Below are 22,163 nucleotides of genomic sequence, written 5' to 3' on the forward strand. Positions count from 1 at the left end.
CTACTTTGATTTCCCAAGAGACTGTGTCCTAGCTAAAATCAATTCTCTTTATTTGCTTTCCACTCCGTTCCATTGTACTGAATATAAATTAGAAAGTACTGTTTATGACAAACTTCTTAAGAATATAAATCAAAATCATCGTAGGAAGTTGTACATAATGAAGCGTTTTCTTCGAATACTTTTGCGCTTCTTCAAAATTCCTTTCAATTTTCTTAATGGCGTCTTGCGCGGTTTCTTTTCAATGTCTATTATCGGTGATTGGGTGATTTCCTCGTCGCGATTGCGACGCGAGATGACGGCGCGTTCCACGTTGTAGATTAAAAAGGCGATTAAAAGACCCCCGAAACACAGAAGAAAGACGCTATCCAAATCCCGTCGGTTTATCGGAGAATATGTATTAGTTCCTCTTTGAGATTTTTTGTTTCGACTTCTTTCGAATTCGAAGGTTAGGTCGTGTTCCCATTTATCGAAACAACCCGTTTCTCGCAGTAAATTCATTCTGTCGAGTATTGAATTTTATTAGAAAACGTATCAGAGACAAATAGAGCGCGCGGAAAGTGAGCAGGCTCTCCCCCTTACATTTTTCCGAATTGGTTCTTGCACGTGAAATTCTTTTTCATGGCCATGGCCAGATTATCGGTGCACAAAGTTTCCTTGACGACGTAAAAAATGTCGCTTTGTCCCAGCTCGTGCATTTCCATCAAAAAATATTTCACCCCCGATAAATAGGCCAGTTTCCCTTCGGCCAGTTGTTGCAAAAAGGAATAGTCTCCGTCTCGCAAAACTCGGACGATCATTCGAAGTAAATCCGAGTTCATTTTGGACGAAGCCTGCCTCGTTAAAAATTAATCATTTAGAATAAACAAACTTAATTAATTCCCACTAATAGTTGGAGTCACGAGATCCGTCCGCGATTTTCAAGGTTGCGGTTTTACCCGTTTCATAACAAAGTCAAAGTAATTGCTGCCATCTAGAACCCCGATTTCCATTTCCTTTCTTTCGAAATACGGAACCAGTTGATCGATAGTATCGATTTGAATCGTGTCCGAGACGCTGGCCGAAGCAGTCAGGCAACTCGTGTAGAAGATCGATATTACGTTCGAAGTTAGCAATGTGAATACGATTAAAATCGCTATCGATCGTCTCTTACGTCGATTTCGATTCCAAGTCAATCGATAACCTTTTAATTAAAAGCCTTACTTACGAATTTAAACTAATTGAAATTAAAACAAACCTTGTTGGAGAATATTTCCAAATATATAAATAATCGCGCGTCCATTTGCGCCCTGTTTCTTATCCAAGAATAATTGTAGTAGAATCCCGTACGTTAATAGCGATATTATAAGCAAAAGCCACGTCTGCGTGAAGATAGACGCATCAAAGGCCTTACTTCCCCTTATTTCTATTTGCTTTCGCGATTACTTACCATTCCCTCGAAGGGTTCGACGTAAAACACGCTTTGATGCTCGTATTTTTCCTTCTTGTTTATGAAGAAATTTATATTATCAATGAAATATGGCGGAGTGAAGTCCACGACTCTCATGCGCTCGTTGGTTACGGTTAATGTCGCTAAACTAAGATCCAGTTTCTAGTGATGGTAATTTGTAAACTTAATTTTCGAGTTAATGTTTTACAAATACGAGAATATTTGTAGGTACTTGTTGTTCTAATTCCCCTATGATACCGGACCACGAACCATTGTCGTACTCGCTACCGAAAGCCATGCCACTCACGTCGACCAGAGTGTAGCTTCCAATTTTAAGTTAATTATATTAATTAGATGGTGGTTATAATTAGGGATTCGTAATACCTGAAGTTTAAGGCCGTAGCTAAAGCACTCAATAAGTTGAACTCGTAACCTTTCAGGTTGAATATGGTTCCATTTTCGGTTTTGTTAAAATGCATCCCCAACGCGGACTTTAATTAAATCGCGATACCAAATTAAACTATAGTCCTTTAGCGCGGCTTGGGAACCAACAAAAACCGTAACTTACTTGAGCAATTCCGATGGTAAAATGCGAAGAGCACCCCGTCGATGCCATTGAAGAAGCTTACCTGTATGATATCCAACAACGTACGCGAGGGACAATTACTTTACGCTATAGAGATAGATAAACGATCAAAGCTCGTCTTCCGATGTTTTCAGGAGGAAATTGTATCTTTCCGGTGCAAGTTTTCCGAAATGAAAACAATTCTTAATTATTGTCAAAATGATATGCAGGAAATGACGTGTCCGTTCTACTTTTTTTTTCTAATTTGCAAAAGTTAATTTCGGCATAACGTAAAGAAAAGAAATCGTATACCGTGATCTCTATACTTAAAAGTTTTCTCGGTCTTGAAAGTATAGACCAGTCTATGTTATGTCGAAATAATTCGTAAGGATTTTAATCAATAATTCTGAACACGTTCAAGGTGTTGAAAGGAAAATATTTAATGATTGTGTTTTAACACACGCTGCGTTTATTGTCCGACATAGTAGGCGACCTTACACACTTATGTCTAGCTTTTATGAGGAAACGTAGATAAAAACCGATTTTTCTGACAAGTTAAATGGAGTCGTTTGGTGGGGTCCAATTTAGATTAACACGAAAACACTCGTGACTTACCTAAAGTTCTAGAACAATGATAAACCTTTTACAAATTGGGGAAAAACATTTATAGCGTTAAGTTTTCCGATTAAAGTTAGTTTATCGAATTTCGATTTTGAAATAGGGGAGTAGGACGGGCTTTGATTACGCGTTCAGCGTTATAGACGACGAAACAAATAAACAATCCGATAAAAGACAAAGTGAAAACGCGTTCCAAGTCCAAACTGTTTATCGGAGCATACTGGTCCTTGGGCTTTGTTTTAAGACTGTCGAGTCGCTCGTAATCGAAGCTGAGCTCGTCTTCCCATTTGTCAAAGAAGCCCGTTGCCATCAGCGTGTTAATTCTAAAGAACAAACACGTGTCCATAAGATCGATAAATCAATTATTTTAATTACACTGTTAACAACGGTTTTGGGTATGACGTGCGTGGCGAAAACAATAAAGAATTGTTGACTTACATTCTGCCAAAGTGGTATTTACACGTCAAGTTCTTGCTAAGCGCCATTCCCAAGTTGTCGCAACCTAATGGTTCCTTGACCATATGGTACTGGTCGCTTAATCCTTTTTGACGCATATGCGCGATGAAGTATTTGGCGGCCAATAAAATAGCCACTTCCCCTCGAATTAAGGATTCGATTAAGTCGTCCAGATATTCCTCGCGAACTAGCCGCGGGTTTTTCAAACCCTCTCGTAAGGTGTAAGCTCGCTCCAAGTAGTAGCTACCGGGTAGAGCGCCGATTTGCAATTCGCCTCGTTCGAAGAAAGGGATCAATTGATTAACGGTGTTGATGGTCAGGGATTCGGGAAAGCTGGCCGAAGAGGTCAGACAACTCCCGTAGTATACCGAGATTACGGTTGATGTAAATAACCAGAATATCAGGACGATTGTTGTCGTCACACGATAGCGGAAATTTTTAGAGATGTTTAGGTCGTATCCTGCAGTGCGGGAAAATGAACTTGTAGGGGGTGGTTCGTGGTTGTCTACCCTACTACAACTTACCTTGATTCAAAATATTTGCCATTATTAAAAAGATTCCCTTCCCGCTCAAATTCAGTTTAGGTTTTAGTAAGAATTGTAGAATAATGGCGTAAGATAATACGTAAACTAATATCAGAAGCCATGTCTGCAACGCGAAAAGTTTAAAATTAAATTATTCTTATGCGTTGTTGATTGCCATACGCCGCTTGTGAAAGGTTCGATGAAAAAAATTCCTTTTCGCTCGGACATTTCTCGTGGTTTAATGAAGAATGCCACGTGATCCATGAAATACGATGGTGAAAAATGCGCAATTTCCATTCGTTCGGGGGTCATTGATAAAGTTGACATCGCGACGTCAATTTTCTAAGTTGAAAATATAATTATATGATATCAAAATGTTCACTTCCTGTATTATACCAACCCCTTCCAATACGTCACCGAGAAGACCAGTCCATTTTCCATCGTTTGTTTTTGTACAATAGGGTAACGAAGTGCAGTCCACCAAAGTAAAACTTGAATATAGTTCACTTTAAATTAATTCCATTAAATTTTTGTTCGCGACTACGTTTACCTGAAATTAAGGACAGTGGCTATTGTCGTTAGAACCTTGTATTCGTAACCAGTTGGATTTATTACTGTACCATTATCAGTTACGTTGAATTGAATACCTAACGTGGACTTAAAAAAAACCGTAATTAATTATTGATCAAATTCAATTATTATTTTTAATTACTTTGTGAGATCCGACGATTAAATGCCTTCCACACGGTCCAAACATTTTCGAGGAGTTACTTACCGGGGCTGTACGTTATTCGGAATAATTGTCATCAAACGAAATAGCTTTCTATTAACCTTTGTCGAATATGTTTACTATTTACTTTGGGTGTGTCCTAGATAAGAAAATTGCATTTTGGCGTTTTTGCCAGGTGTCAAAACAAAGATTGTTTCCGTTCAAGGGAGTATCAAGTTTAATGAATTTTGATTGAACTTATTCCCGGGACAATATGTTAGACTGTTTAGTTTGTATTCCATTTAAAACTTTATTTCACGATTGATTTTAACGCTGAAATCGTTTTATTAATATAGGTAAATAGGCGATACAGTTTAGTTTATTCAATGGTATTAAATGAATTATCCGTAGTAAACATTCAGAGTTAAATCGAATTATGAATAAATGAAGAATAATTTACAATACAGGCGTACAATGTTATTGTCGTCGCTGAACTAGTTAGGGTCAAAGGTATTTAGCCGCCAATGCTTGATATTTAATCGTGAGAAATTCGATGATTAAAGTCAAAGTTGCTAAGGCGTTTCCGAACAGCCATAGAAGGCCACAGTATCTCATGTCGTGGATATCTATAAAAAGCGCTCTGAAATTTTTCGAGTCATTCTTTGATTGGGCTCTCGTGACGTTCCGCATTAAAAGCTCGTCCCATTTTTGGAGAATCGCCGTTTCCCACAGAACGTTGATTCTGTCCAATCAATTTTAAGTTAGAATTGAAAACAAACTGCGCCACGATTGCGTACCAACGTACACTCGGTCAACTTCCTCGCGACACGGGAAATTTCTCCTTAAACCAATTCCAACGTATTCGTGCATGATTGACTCCCGAACGGCGTGGTATCTTTGACCAGGGTAGATTTGTTCCATAATTAAGGAAAAGTATTTCTTACCCATAAGGTAAGCCACGTTTCCTTGTAGAACGTGAGCGAATCCATCGAAACCGTCGAAGAGTCGAAGCGATTTTAGATACACGTTACCGTGACGTGACTTTTCAGACTAGAAAAGTTCAAATGATTTAGATTTTAGGGACAATGACCGAAGAGTGATTTCTGTCTTGAACTTGCCTTAAAAGCGACATAATCGTAGTTAGAAGATCCTTCTTGAACTCCCAGTTTAAATTCTCCTCTTTCGAAACATTCGGCCAATCTTTCCAAAGTGTCGATGGAATCTTTGGGGGCGTAACTCACGGAAGAAGTTAGCTTCGATCCGTAAATGGTAGAGACGAACTTAGACGCCGCGAACCACGTGATAACCACTAAGGTCGCGTGTGTTTTATTCAATCTTGATTCTCGAAGAAAACCTATTGTTCTTAGTTGAATAAATCCGGTTAGGTTTTAGTTGTCCTTACCTTGACCTAGCGTGGAACTTAAAACGTTTAAGAATCCGTCAATTAGCTTTATCTTCAGGGCGAGAATTAAGTACAGGGCAAAGGTCAAAGCGAATACGGCAAACAGTAGCCAAATGATCCAGTTGAATGGATCAATGAAAAAGATCGCGTTGGAAGTTTTTTGATAGTCGTTTTTGTGAATGAAAAACTTTTTTTCATCGTGCAAGTATGGAGCTGAAAAATCTATGGCATTCATTCGAACGTCCGTTATTGATAACGCCGATATGCCCATGTCCAATTCCTTTTGTCGATTAATTAAGAGTAATTAAGGGTAAAATCCGGTACTGAAAGGATGTACTTACCCCCGAAGCAATTTTACCAACTAAACCAGTCCAGGTTTTATTGGGTAGCAATGTACCAAACTGAAAATTCGGTATCACTTCTACGCTATAACTATAATTAACTAGTAAATTTTAATGTATACGTGATTAGTTATACGCCACCTACCTCGAATGAAACTTGTTAGCTATGGCTTTCAAAATTTCATATTCCATTCCTTGGTACTCGGTCCCATTTCGGGATATTAATTTAAACATGCCCACGCCAGTCTTATCGAGAGAAAAACGAACCAATGAACGTTTTGAATTTTGATATTTAATATTAGTTCAGAATTTTATACCTCTATCATACCAACTTTAAAGGTGGTATTTCGACAAACGGCCATCGTGTGAATTTCGCAGTACGTTTTGATTTCTAAATGTCGCGTTACGTTCTATTGTAAGACGCGCTTAAAAATCCATTCTGGACATAAATAGCCATAGCAAATATGAAATTGTTAGCGTCATGCTCATAATCTCACGCAAATATAGTTTAAAGTATTTTGCAAGGGGTAAGTCAGAACCGACGTTAGGTGCAGTACAAATGTCGCGTACACGAAAGTACTTGGAAGTTGGAGCGAGTTATCCCTCGATATAGTGGTCATGATATTGATTCTATGATTGCGTTAAGTGTTGCTTCATGTCTTTGATTCTTTCATTATCGGTTTTTTTCCGTGTACCTACCTGTTTGCGGGTCAGCTACATTACGATTGTCGATCGCTTGATTGATTTTTCACGCTGTTGAAAAAGAAAACCCCTGTAGATATGCTAATTAGCTTTGTATTACGCAATTAAGTAAAATAGTTTAATTTATTCAATATTTCAGTCGTAGGCCTTAATAAGTATACAGCATTCGTTCCATTTTGAAGCGAGTTAGAATTTTAACTAATCTTTTCTTCGATCTTTTTTGCCGATAAATTCTTTTCATTACCACTTCGATAAATAAGGAGACGAAAGCTAATCCGCAACCCAACTGCCACAACCACGTTGTCGATTTCAAGTCGCTAAACGAGATGAAACTCGGGTTGAATTGTTGCTCGCTCCTCTCTCCCGATTTGAAACTAACGTTATGTTTGCTTAACATTTCTTCTTCCCATTTCGAAAGCAGACTAGCTTCGCTCAATCTAGTAATTCTAAAAGAGAAATTAAGATCCTTAATGATTAAACTGAATTTGAAGCGAAGGGAAACATATCTTACATTCGATTGAAGAGTTCTCGGCCAGTGAAATTCTTCGACATGGCAATTGCCAAGAATTCGTTGAATAAATGTTCCTGCACTCTGTGAAACACGACGTCTTTAAGACTCGTAGCCAAGAGTAGCTCGAAAAATTTGTAACTCATTAGAAAAGCCGTTCGGCTAGCTTGAACCGATCTGAAAACTTCGTTACTGTAGAATGGTTTCGTTACTTTACGATAAAGATCGCCGTATTCCGTTTGAGAATCCTGAAAACAATCTTCCAAGTACTTAATTACGCGTTTCAATTTCTTTTATAACCGCGCTTACGTTATAAAGAATGTATTCGTGGTACGAGGTATCACCTTGTACTCCTAACTCGTAAGTACCATCGGCAAAGTACTTGGCTAAATGATTTAGAGTATTAATCGAAGCCGGATTCGTCAAACTAACGGAAGTGGTCAAAGCTCCGGCGTATATTAGCAATAAGAAAGTCCAAAATAATAGCCAAAATGTGACGGTAACCGTTAAGGAGTGTTTGAAAAGATACTTTCCACGATCTAATTTTAATCCTGGGTGATAAATAAAAGTATTTTTAACGTTTCTCCGAGGAAACCTTAACTAAGTTAACTAAAACCTTGTTTGAGAATTGAACCCAATAGGTAGAGAAAAGCGTATCCAGGGTCATTTTTTTGACGCATTATGACCGCGTACAGAATCGTGGTAAATACGACGAAAATGCCACCTAAACCCATCCACGACTGAGGAAGTTTAACGCGAGTTTAATTAAAAGGATTCAAAATGATCTTAGGGAAACTGAAGCGCTATTACTTTAAAGCCCAGGGGATTGGTGTAAAACACCCCGAGATTGAAGTTGTAATTTTGACTCTTGGTGTAGAAAGTCGGTTGGTCGTTGGCGTAAGGCGTTGAGAAATCAACTACTTCCATTCGTCTACGAGTGACCGATAAAATTGATAGACCAAAGTCCACTTCCTTCAGGTGTATTAAACCCACTTTAAGTTCTATAATTCGTCATCAATTCAAGTACTTACATTTCTGGCCACACGCCCGACCATTCCCGTCCAAGAATTATTTGGCAATTTACTTCCGAATTGATATGGCGGTATCTCGTTTACGGTGAAACTTGGTATTAAGAATGAAAATAATTCGTACCTTCTAAATCTGTTAAAACCTCTATTTTTCAAACTGGAGAGTTTTACCTAAAATTGAGAGAGCGCGAGAGTGTCTCTAATATATTATACTCCATCGCGTGTCCCCCGTAAACGCTTCCGTTTTCGTGACGATCCAGTTTCATGTACGATGTCTAAAAACGAAACCCAATAAGTTATAGCCAGAGCGGCGTTATAGGACATAGATATTTCCGGAAACCTTTTAGGTAGATTAAATATAAACTATACAGGACCGGAAGTCGAGGATGAACTTTTATTACCTCCATAGCTCCGACCACAAAATGTTTCCCCGAACACGAATTCATTTTAGTTACGGGAAAAATTAGGTATTTAGTTTTTAATTGAATACATATTCTAACGTCTCTTCGGAAACCTAAACTAGACCGAACTAGTAAATTTACTTTAGCGCGTAGCTTTCGCGAATATAACTTTAGGGTGATGAAATTGGAGCGTTTCTCAACCGTGTTTCTCTTTGTAAATATTTACTTTGGAACGCCCTTTCTCGCGTAGCCGCCTTTAGGATAATGTTTCTTTCAAAGTTAGTTTTTGCAATGTCAACTTACCACCAAGGTGACGCTGCTTCAACCACACACTAAAATATTTTTGGAAACAAAATCATTTTCCAATATGGGGAAAGTGTTGTAATATACGTGACTATTGTTTTACGCGTTATATTTCCATTGTCCTCGCCAGTTTTGATTTTTCTCGCGTCAAGGTGATTTTTATCCTTTTTTTTTTTGAGTATTTTAAAGGTGCCTTCGCGTAATTAATGCTAGGCTCTAGTAGCTAATGGCCTGGGAAAACGGCGTAATTTCGGTTGAAACATGGCGGACAGACAGTTGCTTTTAAGACCCAACCCCGGTAACTAATATTAGAAATGAGAGAGAAATAATGGTCAATGAAAATAGGGTTTTAATATAAATATTTCGTCGTTCTTTTGATAATTTCACCAAATACAATGAAAATTCTACATCAATAAATTTTAATTTCATAATTTTTCGTCTAACTATATTAACTACTCGTAAAAATTCATTTTCTTTTAATAATTTCATTTTAAAACAATCAAAATATTTAATTTTATTCATATTTTCTCAAAAACAAAAAACTCATATCTTCTTTGACAATAAAATAAATTAGTTTAAATGCCTAAAATTAATTTTTATAGTTTTTTTTTATTTAATATGGAACATTTGTTTTTATTATGTAGAAAGATATTTTTCGTATTGTATAATACAAACATTATTTATGGGAAAAGGGATTATTCACGTTATATTATTTTAGCGCCTTTTTTTTAGTATTAAATAAATTCTCGGGCGATATAAATAAATTAAAAAAATTGGGATCTTCATTTTATATTCCTTTAAGGGTGAAAAAATTAGGTTGTTTTTCTTTCAAATTTCAGTTGTATTTGTTTTAAGTAGAAGCCTTGTGAAAATGGATTGTTTGATATTGATGGTACTAGCGTATTCGCGTTCAACTTTTAAATGCCTTTAAATTGAACCCTTACAACACGGAAATCGGTTCACAAATAAGAAAGTTGAGTATTTTTCAAGGAATTTCACAATCCATGAAAACCCATGAAAAATTCTGAACTTTTTTATTTATGGACCGATTTTTTTGTTCTTGGTGTCGAAATAAAGCTCTCTTTAAGCCCTATCAATCGGTGACGTCAATTTTCACGAAACTTCACTTAAACCTTAATTTTTAGTTTAGAAATTCGCGGAGGTAGTTTTTATTTTTTATCTAAAACTTGCGGTTGACAATTACAGGTTTCTACCGGACAATTTCTGACGGGAAAGACTTCGTTCTTAACCGATTCGAGTTCTTTGCCGGCGTCTTTCAAGAAAACCTGAAAAAAGTTCACTATGATTTTAAGTAAGTCGTTTCATATTTGTTTTTTCGCATAGTTTAAAGGCGCGTAATAACTGACCGCTCTGGCGCATCTGTGCGTTGGTCCATTGTCCACTTGTAAAAGCGTTTTCAAGGCTGCGAGTTGTTCGGGCGTTAATCTTTTAGGGTAATTAACTCTGTATTCCAAAACTAATTTCCCGTGTTTATCAGGGTTGAAAATATCGGGCATTCCTTCTTTTTCAACAATGTTTCTGGTCCCTGATGTTATTATTTTATCTAAATTGTCGAGGCAGTTAGTTGATTAGCCCGCGGCGTCAATTAAGAAGGATATTCCGCGGAAGTATCATTTACCATTTGGATTGAGTGAAATGACTAGTTTTCGTCCATCCAAACTTAAAATTTGTTTTCGAAAACCTAATACGGATTCTTTAAGGCTAATGTCAACGGTACGAACTAGTTTGATAATGTTTTCCCGTCTGTAATGGGGATGTTCCAAGTATTTGATTTTAAAAATTCTATCACCGGGCCCAGAACCGGGCAATTCGTCTCCTTCCGAGGTGAAGGACACCTCTTGCCCTTCTAGCATGCCTTTTTTTCAACAAAATAAGGGACAAATTTCAATAAGGCGGGTTCGATATATCATCCTACTTTGAATATTTCTTTAAATACCCTTTTTTAACTGAATTACGTATTTCTTTGGTGTGACGTAAAATTTGACCCCTTCGCAAGAGGCGCAAAGCACCGATTGTAAACACTTTCCTTGACACGTCACGCATGGAATTTTATCTTCGGAATTAATTTTACCCATACCACCGCAGTCTAGGCATCTCTCTGTACCCAGAGTTACGCCTAAGCCTATTTTAAATTAATTTGCGTTTAATTTGAGTTTAATCTAATCTAACTAAATTCGAAACGAAAGGAACGCACCCCGACAATTGGCGCAATTTGTAGTTTTATCAACGACTTCTTCGACACTATTTCCCAAATAAATGTCTTCTAAAGTTACGTGCGTTTCGTGTATAGTGTTTGGGCTTTTGGCAACTTTAACATTGTTAATGTTGCCGTTGTATTTCTTGAGCAACAAGTCCAAATCTCCCCAGGAAAAATTGAACGCGGCAAACATTTTTGAGATACCATTTTTCATAGCGTCTTCCCCTCCCAAATCGTAGGTTCTTCTATTATTGGGATCTGATAGAACCTTATAAGCCCTAGTTATGTCTTTAAACTTTAACAAGAAAAAGCCGCCATTAATCTAATTTGTCCTTAAAATATTTTAACAGGGTTCTTACAACTTTTGGAAAACCGAGTTTTCCGGGGTTTTCCCCATATATTTCCCCGAGTTTTCCGGGTTTTTCCCCATACATTTCCCCATACCAGGGTTCATACAACTTTTGGAAAACAAATTTCCCTGAGATTCCCAGGTTTTTCCCCACATACTTACCTGAATTTTCCAGAGTTACGAGCCTCCAAAGTTTAGTGTAACGCTATTCCTATGGAGGGGGGTTGTTTGTTTACGTTTTGCTTAATTACTCGGCCCCTGTTTGTCGTAGCCCCAACTTTTTAGTATGGTTGGATGGGGGACAAATTGGACTATAACACACTCAAAGGACATCCCCGTATCTCTAGTAGAAACAGAGTTACGAGCCTGCAAAGTTGGGTCTAATGCATTTCCTATGGAGGGGTTTGATTGTTTACGTTTCGCTTAATTACTTGGCTCCTGTTTGTCGTAGCCCTACGTTTTTAGTATGGTTAGATGGGGGACAAATTGCACTATGACATATCCAAAGGACATCCCCGTATCTCTACTAGAACCAGAGTTACGAGCCTCCCAAATTGGGTCTAATGCATTTCCTATGGAGGGGTTTGATTGTTTACGTTTTGCTTAATTACTCGGCCCCTGTTTGTCGTAGCCCTACGTTTTTAGTTTGGTTAGATGGGGGACAAATTGCACTATAACATATCCAAAGGACATCCCCGGATCTCTAGTAGAACCAGTGTTACGAGCCTCCAAAGTTGGGTGTGATGCTATTCCTATAGCATGTTTTTGAACATTTTGCTTAGTTTTCTGGGTTTTCCCCCCATACATTTCCCCGAGATTTTCGGGTTTTTCCCCCCATACATTTCCACATTTCCCCGAGATTTTCGGGTTTTTTCCCATATATTTCCCCGAGTTTTTCGGGTTTTCCCCCCAAACATTTCCCCGAGATTTTCGGGTTTTTCCCCCCCATACATTTCCCCGATATTTTCGGGTTTCCCCCCCCCTATATTTCCCCGAGTTTTTCGGGTTTTCCCCCATACATTTCCCCGAGTTTTTGGTCAACTATTTATTTGCCCGAGTTTTATAGGTTTTTCCCTGTTTGTAAGAACCCTGTTAATTAATTAAATCTAACTCACTCTTTCACAGCCTTCAGGATTTTTATCAGGATGAAACTGAATAGCCAGTTTCCGATAGGCTTTAGTTAATTCTACTTGCGAACAATTATAAGGGACACCCAGTAAATTGTAATAAGATCTCGTAGTCATGGTTTTTTTTTATTTAGCAAACTTTCTATAAAACAAATTTTAACAAAATATTTTATTTCCCTCTGTAAATTTTAAGCGTGAAACACTGCCATAATAATTTCTGGGAATTAACAGGATGTTTTAAAACGATTACGCTCGCGAGATAAGCTTTATAAATTATTTAATTGTATATTTCCGTTGTTATAGTTTAAGCGAGGGCTTGGTTATTTTCCCCGCTAATCTCCTAAGTGATAGTGTCATGCCCTATTCGGAATCAGACCGTCCTTGGAGTCTATAGTAGCTTTTGCCTTGGGCTATTTAGCTAAGCCTAATGTCAAAATTTTTAAAATAAACTTTCTACTTACCCCCTGAAGATTATGTAAAAAAATTCGATGTAAAATTGGTCTATTTTAATCTCATTTTACAAAAAGATCTAAAAAGAAACTACGTATACACGCCGAGTTATTTTTATTTATCTGATAAATCAAGCTTAGCATTATCGGAATTCTTTCGAGAAGCCGCGTTCTAACTTCCACAGCGTTCGTTTCCCTCCCTTTTCGGGCTTACAGGCGCCAGCGATTGCTGTCTGCTTAAAAAGTGACTCACACTGACCGATGACGTCACGCACGCAACTTTTCTCGTGCCAGTATAACCTCTAAAATAAACTCCCATAATATTACTCCATGGTAATCGTATCCAGAAAGAACCAATCACGTCACTCGGTTGAAGTTTGAAGTGAACTTTCTACCACATATTAATATTACAAATTAATAGTGATAAAATTAACGCTTTATAGTTGCTCAATTAAATATTTGTGATAGTTTTTTTTTTTGTTAAGATCTTTAGGTAAGGCATTTCTGATTCATAATACACTTTTATAATGGTATAAGAGGCATAAATTCCCTGAAATCAGTAGTCTTTCGCTAAGCCTTGGCTCGTTTATTGAATTTGAAGCCCAGTTCTCATTCATTTAACAGCTGTTTTGAAGCCGAAACCTAATGTTAATTTTATAAAATTTGTTTTCTACGTTAGATTTAAAATGAACGAGAAACTTCACGGCTACGATTTTTGGAGGAAAGTTCTTGGAAGCCCTAAATACGTGGCAGCACCCATGGTGGATATGTCTGAACTTTCATTTAGACTCTTATGCCGGAGGTACAATTCCGAACTCTGCTACACCCCAATGATAAATAGCCATCAATTTCTCCAAGATGAAGTTTATAGAAAGCAAGTTTTCACGACTTGTAGTCGAGACAGGCCCTTAATTGCTCAGGTAATTTAAAAGGGACCCTTTTACCTTTGAGAGATAGATTGCTTTAGGATTCATTCTTGTTCCAGTTTTGCGCCAATGACCCGGATATTTTTGTCAAAGCTGGTAATATGGTGGCCCCGTATTGCGACGCCATTGACCTGAACTTGGGCTGCCCTCAGGGTATTGCCAGGAAAGGTCATTACGGTGCTTTCCTTCAAGATGATACTGACTTGATAGAAGAACTGGTTAGTCGGGCAGCCAAAGAATTTCCCATACCCGTCACTTGCAAGATTAGAATACTCCCTGGAGCCGCGGAAAATACCGTAAAATACGTGGAGAGATTGGTTAAGGCCGGTTGTTCAATGGTGGCCATTCACGGAAGGAATATATTGCAAAAAGGGGATGAAACTGGATTGGCCGATTGGGATGTCATCAAAGCCGTTAAGGAAAGGGTTGAGATACCTGTCTTGGCCAATGGAAATATTCTTAACTTTGAGGATATTAAGTCCTGTTTGGAATATACCAAAGCTGATGGAATCATGTCTGCGGGTTTGTCTTCTATTCCAGGAAGTCCTTGAATGAAAAGTCCGGGGAATTCTAATGTTCTATAATGGTTTTGTAGAGGGTATACTTCATAATCCCGCTCTTTTTACTGGGAAAACGCCTTTAGTTTGGGAAATGGCTGAAGAATACTTAGTTTTAGCCGAAGAACACCAAACTCCTTCTAAAATTGTTAGAACTCACCTATTTAGACTTTTACAATACAGGTAATTTAGGTCTAATTATTCATTTAATTATAAACTAATTAATTTGATTGTAATTAAGCCTGGAGGAGCTTCAAACTATGAGGGAGGATTTGGCCCACGCCAGCACCATTGAAGAATTCCGCGATATTTGCAATAATGTCAAGAGGGCCTTACAATCCAGAGTTACCACCACTAACTTTGACCAGAATGTGATAGTTAATAATGCCAAGAATCTGAATGGATTGGGGTTGGGGGTGGAGAAGAAAATTGCTACAATCATTGACTGCTGTGATAAAAATAGTGACGTCATCATGGACGCCAATTCCGATTGGATCAAGACTGGAATGTTTAGGGATGATTTTTTAGACGAGATTATAACTGATTTGAATGAAGACAAATTGGTCTACCATCGGGATGTTTTGAAAGAGGAGATCACGCCTTATCATTTGCCCATTTGGCTTTGCCATTCCAGACCGAGAGTGCCCTTCAACAGGTCAGTTAGAAATTCATTATCATTTTGGATATTAACTTAATTAATTAATTTAAATTAAATTAATTCCGAATTTCACATACCCAAAACATATATAAGATTTTCTAATTGATCATTACTTACATTTGATTGACAAGTAGTTTTAGACTTGACCCAAAGTTAGAAGATGCAAAAAATTAAAATAAACCAAAACAAAATTATATTTAAATTCAAATTAAGGTTCGTGAAACTAATTAAATTAATTAATGGGAGATTAGATTTAAAATTTGCTCAAAAAAACAAAGTATTCTCCCAATCCGAAGTCCCCCCCCCCAACCCCATTTTTTTTAAACCAAGGCTTAACAGATTAACCAAATAAACCAAGGCTTAACGGACTAACCAAATAAACCAAGGCCCAAATAATTTAACCAAGGCTTAACGGACTAACCAAGGCCTAAATAATAAATTTATTTCGTTCCCCCTAATCCTTAACCCTAATTAAATTAAATTAAATAATTAAATTCACGCGTAATTGTACTTTAAGTTTTGAGTATAAAGCCTAAAGACAAAGGCTTACTTGAAAATCGGAAAATCATTAATTTTTTTTACTTAATTTTGATTAAAAACGTGATAAATGTTTATTTCTTCTTGACACATTTATACTGGATTAATAAACCAGTTCACAAAGGCAAAAAAAAAAAAATTTATATACGAGCTTAATGGTGATATAAAACATATCCCTTAAATTAATTAGTCTTTAATTAATTAAAACAAGCGAGGTTTTTTTTAATAAAAAAAAACAGAAAAAAACTTCGCGTTAACTTGTTAAGAAATTTGAGGAAAAGAAAAGGTGTCGTGATAAAATAAGCAGTATCGTGAACATACGCGCACAAAAAGACTTTTGTACACGTATTCCTAAATGTTAAATATATTTTCAAGATGATTTATTAAATGTATATTGAAAAAAATAAAAATTATTTTCCATATTAACTAATTCTTAAAATAATTTCGTTGTTCTTCTCTTTATCTCGTAGTGAGACGAAAAAACTTAAATCCGAAGTTGAAGAAACGGAAAATGAGGACGGATTATCGGTAAGTTAATGTCGTGTCGCGTTGTTGAGGATTTCCGGTCCATCTTTCATTTCAAAATTGGTTAAAAATAGGCTTAGCGTCGCTTGGAAATCTTTGGCGATTAGGCTTAGCTCCGGAAGAGACGTTATGTTTTGAGGGTGACGTTAATTAATTTAATTGTTGACAGAAAAATGATAAGCGGAAGCAAAGAGTGTACGAAAGTCGCGCCAAAGGCAAGAAACTTAAGCGTAAAGACGAGAAAATTCGGCGCAAAGAAAAGATCAGGTTGAGAATGGAAGGAGAAGAGGCGGCCCGAGACAATGGCAGCGGCGGCGACGGAGAAAGAATAACTAAAAGAGATAAAATGGCTTTAATACGAAATCGGTTGATGGAGTCGAGAAATGGAAGCCTCAAAGTCTGCGTCGATCTCGATTTTACCAATTTGATGACTCTTAAAGTGAGTACTCATTCATTCTTCATTCTTATTCGAAATAGACCAAAGTAGGCTTAGCAATCTTTTTGTTTCACACTAATTCGCCACCCCTTTGACAATTTTCGTTTTAGGAACAACAAAGACTGGGCTCGCAATTATGCCGATTGTACGGATCAAACAGACACAGTCTTAAGCCTTTGCATCTCCATTTTACGAATTGCGTCACGACCGATCCGTTTTATCAGTTGTGTTGCGAAAAGAATGAAGGATTCTCCAATTACATTGTAAGCATTTATTAAAAATTAACTATTACTCAATATCATTATTTTTACTTTCCAATTCTTTTAAATCTTTTCGAGTGTAAAACTAGGCTTAGAAAAAAAAAATGGCGGGAACTTAGGAACACCCCTTTATATCCGTCCGTCTGTCTATTTTGTATTCGGAGGGGAGGGGGGGGGGGCGAAAAGTTCTTTGAATTTTATTTTTAAGGAAAACCCGTAAGAAAAATCAATTGATTTATAGCACGTAGGATGGTGTTAAAAATCCTTGTTAGTTCTTTTTGGAGAAATCTGACAAAATCTTATTATTTCGAGTCAGTGATTTAACCCTTCGCGCTCCACCGGATTTTCGCGCCAAATAACAACGCTCCCCAAAACAATTGCCGGTAACAAGCAAAATTGCTGACTTTTCCTAACTCCAAATGAAATTACTTCCTCGAGTTTTTCTCCTCCTCTTTCACGGAGAGTTTCTTTCCTCTTACAAGCCGCTTAAATACTATATACTCTCGCCTCTTTGTATTATTTTGAAGAGTAACTGCGTTTGCCAGCGCTTTATAGAGTATGTTTACGCTAAGCCTTTTGTGTTTCAATTTTGAATACTTGATTCGATGGAAAATTTTATTCGTTTTAACATTTGAAGTCAGCTAATATCGGAAATAAGGTTAGGCCCTCGCCATTTGTAAGCTTACTTTTTCGGAAATATTAATAAGGCTTAACGAACGTAATAGCTTTGCTAATCTTCGTGTTAAGTTTAATTACGATTTAATTTTTCATCATTATCAGGTGGATACGAGCCCCAAATGTCCCGAAGAACTTTACCCGACGATGGACATCGTTTACTTGAGCCCCGATTCGCCTAATGTCTTACAATCTTTGGATATGGATACGGTCTACGTCATCGGGGGATTCGTTGATGATACCGTTCAGAAAGTAAGTCTTACAAAACTTCTTTTTAATTTATTTTGCGGGGCGCGTTACTGTTTTGAAAAAAAAAAAAAAAAGCCAATGCATGCGCAAGCGGTGTTTTGTTAGAAAAACGGCGACTTTTCAAAAAGGGGTAATTTATCTTGGAAGAATAGAATTCGGGCTTAGAATGGCGCGAATTCCTTATTAATTCGCTTATAAAATCTGCCCATTCCAAGATTGCGTTTAATCGTATTGAAAAATCCTCTTGATTTATTAATTGAGTTTGATATCCCGAAAAACAAAACTCACTTCGCGAAGATTTTTTTGTTTTTTTAAAAAAAATCTTTTCCTATACCTTCAAACGAAATTCGATATCTTCCTTATTTTGAGTCGGGGGGGGGGGAGGGGGGAGTGTTAAGGGGGGGGGAGTAACAAACTTCTTTATCTTCTTTTCTCGTTTTACCTTTTTTTAAGAAAGGATAGCGAGATATATATATATAGAGATAGAACAAATATCGATTTGATATCGTTGCATTGTTTTTTATCGTATCGCCAGTTAGTTTTTCACGCTTTTGTTTTGGTCGGGAAATACAAAAATAGGAATCGAAAGTAGATTCGTACATAGTAGAGTCGCAATCTGAATTCTCCAGTGATTTTTCGCCCCCAAAAACTTATTTCCAATTTTATGGAAGGCCGCTTTCCACCGATAACGCAGCCGATTTGAACAAATATTTTTATTTTGAATTTTTGCTTTAAGATTATAATAATACTGTTTGAAGTTCCTACGCGAGAGGGCCGTTTTCTTTTTGACCTAAAAACTGTCCGGGGACCCTTTTTTTATGTCGATTTTAAAGGGAGTACAACCTTATTTACAATTCTGAAAAAGTAGAAAAGACCAAGAAATATTATTATTAAACCTATTCCAATGTTATCCGATGCCGGGGTCATTTTATTTCCGCTCAGCTGACCTTGGGTCGATGGCTAAAAGCATCGGTGGCGGATGCCGGTTGATGAACGCGCTTTTTATTCGATAAATTATTTGTAACATTCGCCGCTAGCTAGATCTTTCGTGAAAAGGACCATTTCGTTTATTGAATCGAACTATTCTTTTGAACCTTCTTCGATTGTAGAGCAATTTATTAGGGTCTGACCCTTTTTTTCTGGCGAATCAAAAGTCATCTCTCTTTTATTGTACCAAAAAACGAAAAGCGATTTATAAATTCCCGACAACCTATTCGTTCCATTGATTCGTCGAGGATCTTTTCGTATAATTTTCTTTTTAAGATTTAGAGATTTTTGTCAGAAAAGTGACCCTGAAATTGATCCACCCGCAGGCTATAGCTTTCCAAAGATTTGAGATAAAATAGTTGCAACCCATTTCGTGTATTTCAATTCAAAAAGTTTTCTCGAAACTTAAAAAAAAGACCCCTATATTTTTCCCAAATTACTCTCCGCTTTTTCCATTAAGGTCTATTTCTGGTCTATTCCATAAGATCGTAACGTCCTTAGAATTTAGATTAGGCCCGGCGTTACACCTTGGTTTTCGTCTTGCACGATTGAGTTTCAAAGTTAACTTTTAAACAACCTTTATGTTCAAACACTAAAACATTTACCAGAATTACCTGCACTCCGTCGCGACGTACCTTGATTTTAAGGACAAAACCGGAGAGAGAACTGTAGAATGCCCCGAAGAATGATTGCCTAGTTTGAGAACACGTATCCCATGATATAAGAAAACTTAGGACCATTTTGCTTTCAAATCACGTAGGTAGACGGACCGAGCTAGGTTTAACTGAAAAAAGTGTGTAGGACTACAAGTGTGACTGAGAATATAGTTCCCATGAATAATTAATAACCGTAGAGTGTTTGTTTACACGTATAGCGTCGACTTCTTTCCTCTATTGTAAGCGATATTAAGTTAATGACTTATTATTATTAATGGGATTTTTTCTTCTTACGCCAAGTCTATTTTATTTATTTATTTCATTCATTCTTTTCGCCGCACCATACACCCACCGTAAGTGCGGAAATCAATAAATAACGTCACCACTTAAGACCGGGGCGAGCTAACACCGATTGTATAGCGAATGACCTTAAAAGCTTTCTTAAATGATTTATTATAAATCGAGATTAGAGATGTTTAACGCAACCTCTAGATTTGTTTTCTTTAGATGGAAGAATGAATTAGGTGTTTTTTGGGGTTGCAGTTGGTAAAGGGTTAGTTGCACGGTGTGGATGATAGACTGAGGTACAGGCGAACTAAACCTTTGGCTGGGAAACCTGATAAGTTAATGCGCCTTTCAGTGGGTGGTTACGTCGTCATAAGCGGCTGTCGCGTTTCAAAAATAATTTGGTTCAAATTACCCGTTTTTATTTTGAGGTGTTAAAATGTCAAGGTCCCCATTTTCAATATCAAAAACTACAATCCTATAGTCTAGAATTATAGGCGACTATCGCTTGCTTTGAGTTGAAAGTAGTTGGTAGCGGCGAACCACATTTAATCTATTTTTTTTTGTGAAAACGGTGCCAAACCAAACGCCGCTTCGGGCAGTCGGTATAAAAATTGTCCACTTTTTATCCGGGAATCTCTTGATGTATTGCCTTCGATTGGAGTCTGTTCTTTCTTTTCACTATAGTTTGTTCTTTGGTGGGTGGGTGAGAGGAAATGACTTAAGAAACCAAAAACTTGGCGGCAACTTTTCTCTCTCTCTCTCTGTTCTTAGCAATTTTCTGTACCTTTTTTTGAGGGGGGGGGGACCATATAGTACCATTGTAGCAAGCCGTCTTCCATTACTTTTGTCGTGTCGACACTTATCATCCGTAACTTGGCCAAAGGCAACCAAAATTACCGCCAAATAAAAGTGGAGGTTCTACGTTATTTGGGCTGTTTTTGATAAATGGCAAGATTGGTTTTATTTTACTGCTATAACAGAAAGCTAATTTATTTTTGGCTATAGTTCCGTAAGGCCCTCTCTTATTTACGTGGCAGAAATGGCAGCATCCGGGAATTAATTAGTATAATTATAATTTTTAACGAGGCTTTACTTTTAATAACTTAATTTAAATGAGAGATAATTCATTCTTTAAAATAGTAACCCTTTCCGTTCGTAAATCACGCGGCCCTTATCTGTTTGAAACTGAACTCCCCAAAATGAAATAATACTGAAGAATCAAACAATTCAAGGGAAATTTTCCCAACGTAGAAAAAGAACTTACTGAACAAATAGAATTAATTTAGGTACAAGGTTTATTTACTCGATTTGACCCCCCCCCCCCCACCAGGCCTTTTTTTCCTTTCAAAATTTGAATAAAGAATAAGAAATAAATTGCCTTCGAAGTTATAGAAACGATCTAGGTTCGTAAATAATGAAAATATCCATTTCTTTTTCTATTTTATCACTACAGAGAAGACTTACATTTTTACAGGAAATTTTTTTATTGTTTTCCAAAAAAACTGGAGCACGTATTGCTTCTATAGAAATACTGCAGCCATAAACGTATCCGGTGCAATAAGGGATTAAATGTAAATTTTATAGGTATAGGCGCCGTGTTATTCGAAACCTAATAATTTAGGCCTTTGGGTTGGGTAGTAGCCCCTAATAGAGGGAGTAACCCCTCGATTCTTACTTCCCCCCCCCCCGAGCGTCTCCCATATGATACGAAACTCCTTTGCTGCTGGAATGTATAGAAAAATGTTCCCTTGGATGTCAAATAACAAAGCCGGTTCTCGTATGATGGAGTGACTATTCCTCGATTTCGTCTATACCGAAATAAGAAGCTATGAACTTAGTCCTCCGTAGGGCCTTTACCTTAGAAAATGCCCTCACTTTCCGAAAGATACCATTATAGTTAATATATACCGTATATATAGCACGGTTTTCGAGGACCAGCTATGAAATCAAAGGTTTACATAACATCGTAAATAAATATTGAAACTGAACTCTAAGAGCTATGGTCCCCCTTACTTATTAAATTATCATTTTAAAATGAATGACGCTTGCTTAACCCTTCCCTCTCTCTCTCTCTCTCTCGTAAAATATCTTAATTACTAATTTATTAATCGTCCGTCAGTATACTTTAAGTTATACAAACACTTAGTCGTTTGTTTATTCGAGGAAAGCTTCCTAATGAATAATTAATTATGTTTATCTTTAATTAAATATGCCTCGCTCGTCTAATTCGTTAAATTTCTCAATTAATTAAATCTGAAGTTCCCCCATTTATAATTTCGAATA

The 22,163-nt window shown here is 37.1% G+C and overlaps 7 protein-coding genes across 11 annotated transcripts in view; 1 reads left to right on the forward strand and 6 right to left on the reverse strand.

Annotated features, from left to right (window-relative positions):
- Positions 1–135: 135 nt before the first annotated feature.
- Positions 136–2,062, reverse strand: LOC149690906 (glutamate receptor U1-like). 2 transcript variants are annotated; one of them, XM_089870772.1, is made up of 6 exons: positions 1,995–2,062; positions 1,811–1,917; positions 1,659–1,749; positions 1,427–1,588; positions 580–1,358; positions 364–499 (listed from the first exon to the last, which is right to left on the reverse strand). In XM_089870772.1, exons 1-5 carry the CDS (start codon positions 2,040–2,042, stop codon positions 1,224–1,226), a joined length of 543 nt encoding a protein of 180 aa, XP_089726898.1. In that variant the 5' UTR covers positions 2,043–2,062; the 3' UTR covers positions 364–499; positions 580–1,223. The 2 variants fall into 2 exon arrangements, with proteins under 2 accessions (XP_089726897.1, XP_089726898.1); XM_089870771.1 differs by lacking the exons at positions 1,427–1,588; positions 1,659–1,749; positions 1,811–1,917; positions 1,995–2,062 and having other exon boundaries at positions 136–499; positions 580–1,208.
- A 551-nt stretch (positions 2,063–2,613) lies between these two features.
- LOC149690907 (uncharacterized) lies at positions 2,614–3,976 on the reverse strand. Its single transcript, XM_089870373.1, has 3 exons — positions 3,590–3,976; positions 3,048–3,525; positions 2,614–2,932 (listed from the first exon to the last, which is right to left on the reverse strand). Exons 1-3 carry the CDS (start codon positions 3,609–3,611, stop codon positions 2,683–2,685), a joined length of 750 nt encoding a protein of 249 aa, XP_089726499.1. The 5' UTR covers positions 3,612–3,976; the 3' UTR covers positions 2,614–2,682.
- Positions 3,977–4,637: 661 nt separating this feature from the next.
- LOC149690910 (uncharacterized) lies at positions 4,638–5,246 on the reverse strand. Its single transcript, XM_089870375.1, has 2 exons — positions 5,104–5,246; positions 4,638–5,040 (listed from the first exon to the last, which is right to left on the reverse strand). The coding sequence occupies exons 1-2, from the start codon at positions 5,244–5,246 to the stop codon at positions 4,803–4,805; spliced, it is 381 nt and encodes a 126-aa protein (XP_089726501.1). The 3' UTR covers positions 4,638–4,802.
- LOC149690909 (uncharacterized) lies at positions 4,638–5,971 on the reverse strand. Its single transcript, XM_089870374.1, has 2 exons — positions 5,701–5,971; positions 4,638–5,652 (listed from the first exon to the last, which is right to left on the reverse strand). The coding sequence occupies exons 1-2, from the start codon at positions 5,969–5,971 to the stop codon at positions 5,375–5,377; spliced, it is 549 nt and encodes a 182-aa protein (XP_089726500.1). The 3' UTR covers positions 4,638–5,374.
- On the reverse strand, positions 4,638–9,228 carry LOC149690908 (glutamate receptor ionotropic, kainate glr-3-like). Its single transcript, XM_089870367.1, has 8 exons — positions 8,681–9,228; positions 8,451–8,554; positions 8,283–8,373; positions 8,062–8,223; positions 7,868–7,991; positions 7,561–7,802; positions 7,255–7,499; positions 4,638–7,189 (listed from the first exon to the last, which is right to left on the reverse strand). Exons 1-8 carry the CDS (start codon positions 8,723–8,725, stop codon positions 6,892–6,894), a joined length of 1,311 nt encoding a protein of 436 aa, XP_089726493.1. The 5' UTR covers positions 8,726–9,228; the 3' UTR covers positions 4,638–6,891.
- Positions 9,229–9,312: 84 nt separating this feature from the next.
- Positions 9,313–13,354, reverse strand: LOC149690911 (dnaJ homolog subfamily A member 1-like). The gene is made up of 7 exons (XM_089870369.1): positions 13,139–13,354; positions 12,666–12,819; positions 11,199–11,496; positions 10,941–11,126; positions 10,623–10,859; positions 10,351–10,547; positions 9,313–10,269 (listed from the first exon to the last, which is right to left on the reverse strand). Exons 2-7 carry the CDS (start codon positions 12,792–12,794, stop codon positions 10,153–10,155), a joined length of 1,164 nt encoding a protein of 387 aa, XP_089726495.1. The 5' UTR covers positions 12,795–12,819; positions 13,139–13,354; the 3' UTR covers positions 9,313–10,152.
- Positions 10,196–22,163, forward strand: part of LOC149690912 (uncharacterized) — a 56,341-nt gene continuing 44,373 nt past the window's right edge. For 3 of the 4 annotated variants that reach the window (XM_089870364.1, XM_089870362.1, XM_089870363.1), the window contains exons 1-9: positions 13,461–13,619; positions 13,806–14,046; positions 14,112–14,574; positions 14,648–14,792; positions 14,851–15,264; positions 16,275–16,332; positions 16,499–16,768; positions 16,876–17,028; positions 17,806–17,952. In XM_089870364.1, the coding sequence (XP_089726490.1) occupies positions 13,813–14,046; positions 14,112–14,574; positions 14,648–14,792; positions 14,851–15,264; positions 16,275–16,332; positions 16,499–16,768; positions 16,876–17,028; positions 17,806–17,952 (1,884 nt within the window). In that variant the 5' untranslated portion in view covers positions 13,461–13,619; positions 13,806–13,812. Of the gene's footprint in view, positions 10,296–13,460; positions 13,620–13,805; positions 14,047–14,111; positions 14,575–14,647; positions 14,793–14,850; positions 15,265–16,274; positions 16,333–16,498; positions 16,769–16,875; positions 17,029–17,805; positions 17,953–22,163 lie in introns of those variants that run through there. The other variant, XM_089870365.1, reaches the window with a different exon arrangement.

Source organism: Phalangium opilio, unplaced genomic scaffold, assembly GCF_054372755.1.
Source record: "Phalangium opilio isolate 3A_F unplaced genomic scaffold, DU_Popi_V2 ptg000031l_1, whole genome shotgun sequence".
Taxonomy (NCBI): Eukaryota; Metazoa; Arthropoda; class Arachnida; order Opiliones; family Phalangiidae; genus Phalangium; species Phalangium opilio.

Excerpts from the sequence above, each read along its gene's own strand:
- LOC149690906 (XM_089870771.1), bottom strand. The coding sequence starts at position 818 with ATGAACTCGGATTTACTTCGAATGATCGTCCGAGTTTTGCGAGACGGA. Across the intron at positions 500-579 it reads AAGAACCAATTCGGAAAAAT|AATGAATTTACTGCGAGAAA; the intron begins GTAAGGGGGAGA and ends AATACTCGACAG.
- LOC149690907 (XM_089870373.1), bottom strand. The coding sequence starts at position 3,611 with ATGGCAAATATTTTGAATCAAG. Across the intron at positions 3,526-3,589 it reads GGCAAATATTTTGAATCAAG|GATACGACCTAAACATCTCT; the intron begins GTAAGTTGTAGT and ends CCCGCACTGCAG. Across the intron at positions 2,933-3,047 it reads AAATACCACTTTGGCAGAAT|AATTAACACGCTGATGGCAA; the intron begins GTAAGTCAACAA and ends TTTGTTCTTTAG.
- LOC149690910 (XM_089870375.1), bottom strand. The coding sequence starts at position 5,246 with ATGGGTAAGAAATACTTTTCCTTAATTATGGAACAAATCTACCCTGGT. Across the intron at positions 5,041-5,103 it reads CGCGAGGAAGTTGACCGAGT|AATCAACGTTCTGTGGGAAA; the intron begins GTACGTTGGTAC and ends TTGATTGGACAG.
- LOC149690909 (XM_089870374.1), bottom strand. The coding sequence starts at position 5,971 with ATGGGCATATCGGCGTTATCAATAACGGACGTTCGAATGAATGCCATA. Across the intron at positions 5,653-5,700 it reads AAGTTCCACGCTAGGTCAAG|GTTTTCTTCGAGAATCAAGA; the intron begins GTAAGGACAACT and ends TAAGAACAATAG.
- LOC149690908 (XM_089870367.1), bottom strand. The coding sequence starts at position 8,725 with ATGAATTCGTGTTCGGGGAAACATTTTGTGGTCGGAGCTATGGAG. Across the intron at positions 8,555-8,680 it reads TTGTGGTCGGAGCTATGGAG|ACATCGTACATGAAACTGGA; the intron begins GTAATAAAAGTT and ends TTTCGTTTTTAG. Across the intron at positions 8,224-8,282 it reads TCGGGCGTGTGGCCAGAAAT|GAAGTGGACTTTGGTCTATC; the intron begins GTAAGTACTTGA and ends ATACACCTGAAG.
- LOC149690911 (XM_089870369.1), bottom strand. The coding sequence starts at position 12,794 with ATGACTACGAGATCTTATTACAATTTACTGGGTGTCCCTTATAATTGT. Across the intron at positions 11,127-11,198 it reads AAATTGCGCCAATTGTCGGG|GCTTAGGCGTAACTCTGGGT; the intron begins GTGCGTTCCTTT and ends AATTTAAAATAG. Across the intron at positions 10,270-10,350 it reads CGCACAGATGCGCCAGAGCG|GTTTTCTTGAAAGACGCCGG; the intron begins GTCAGTTATTAC and ends AACTTTTTTCAG.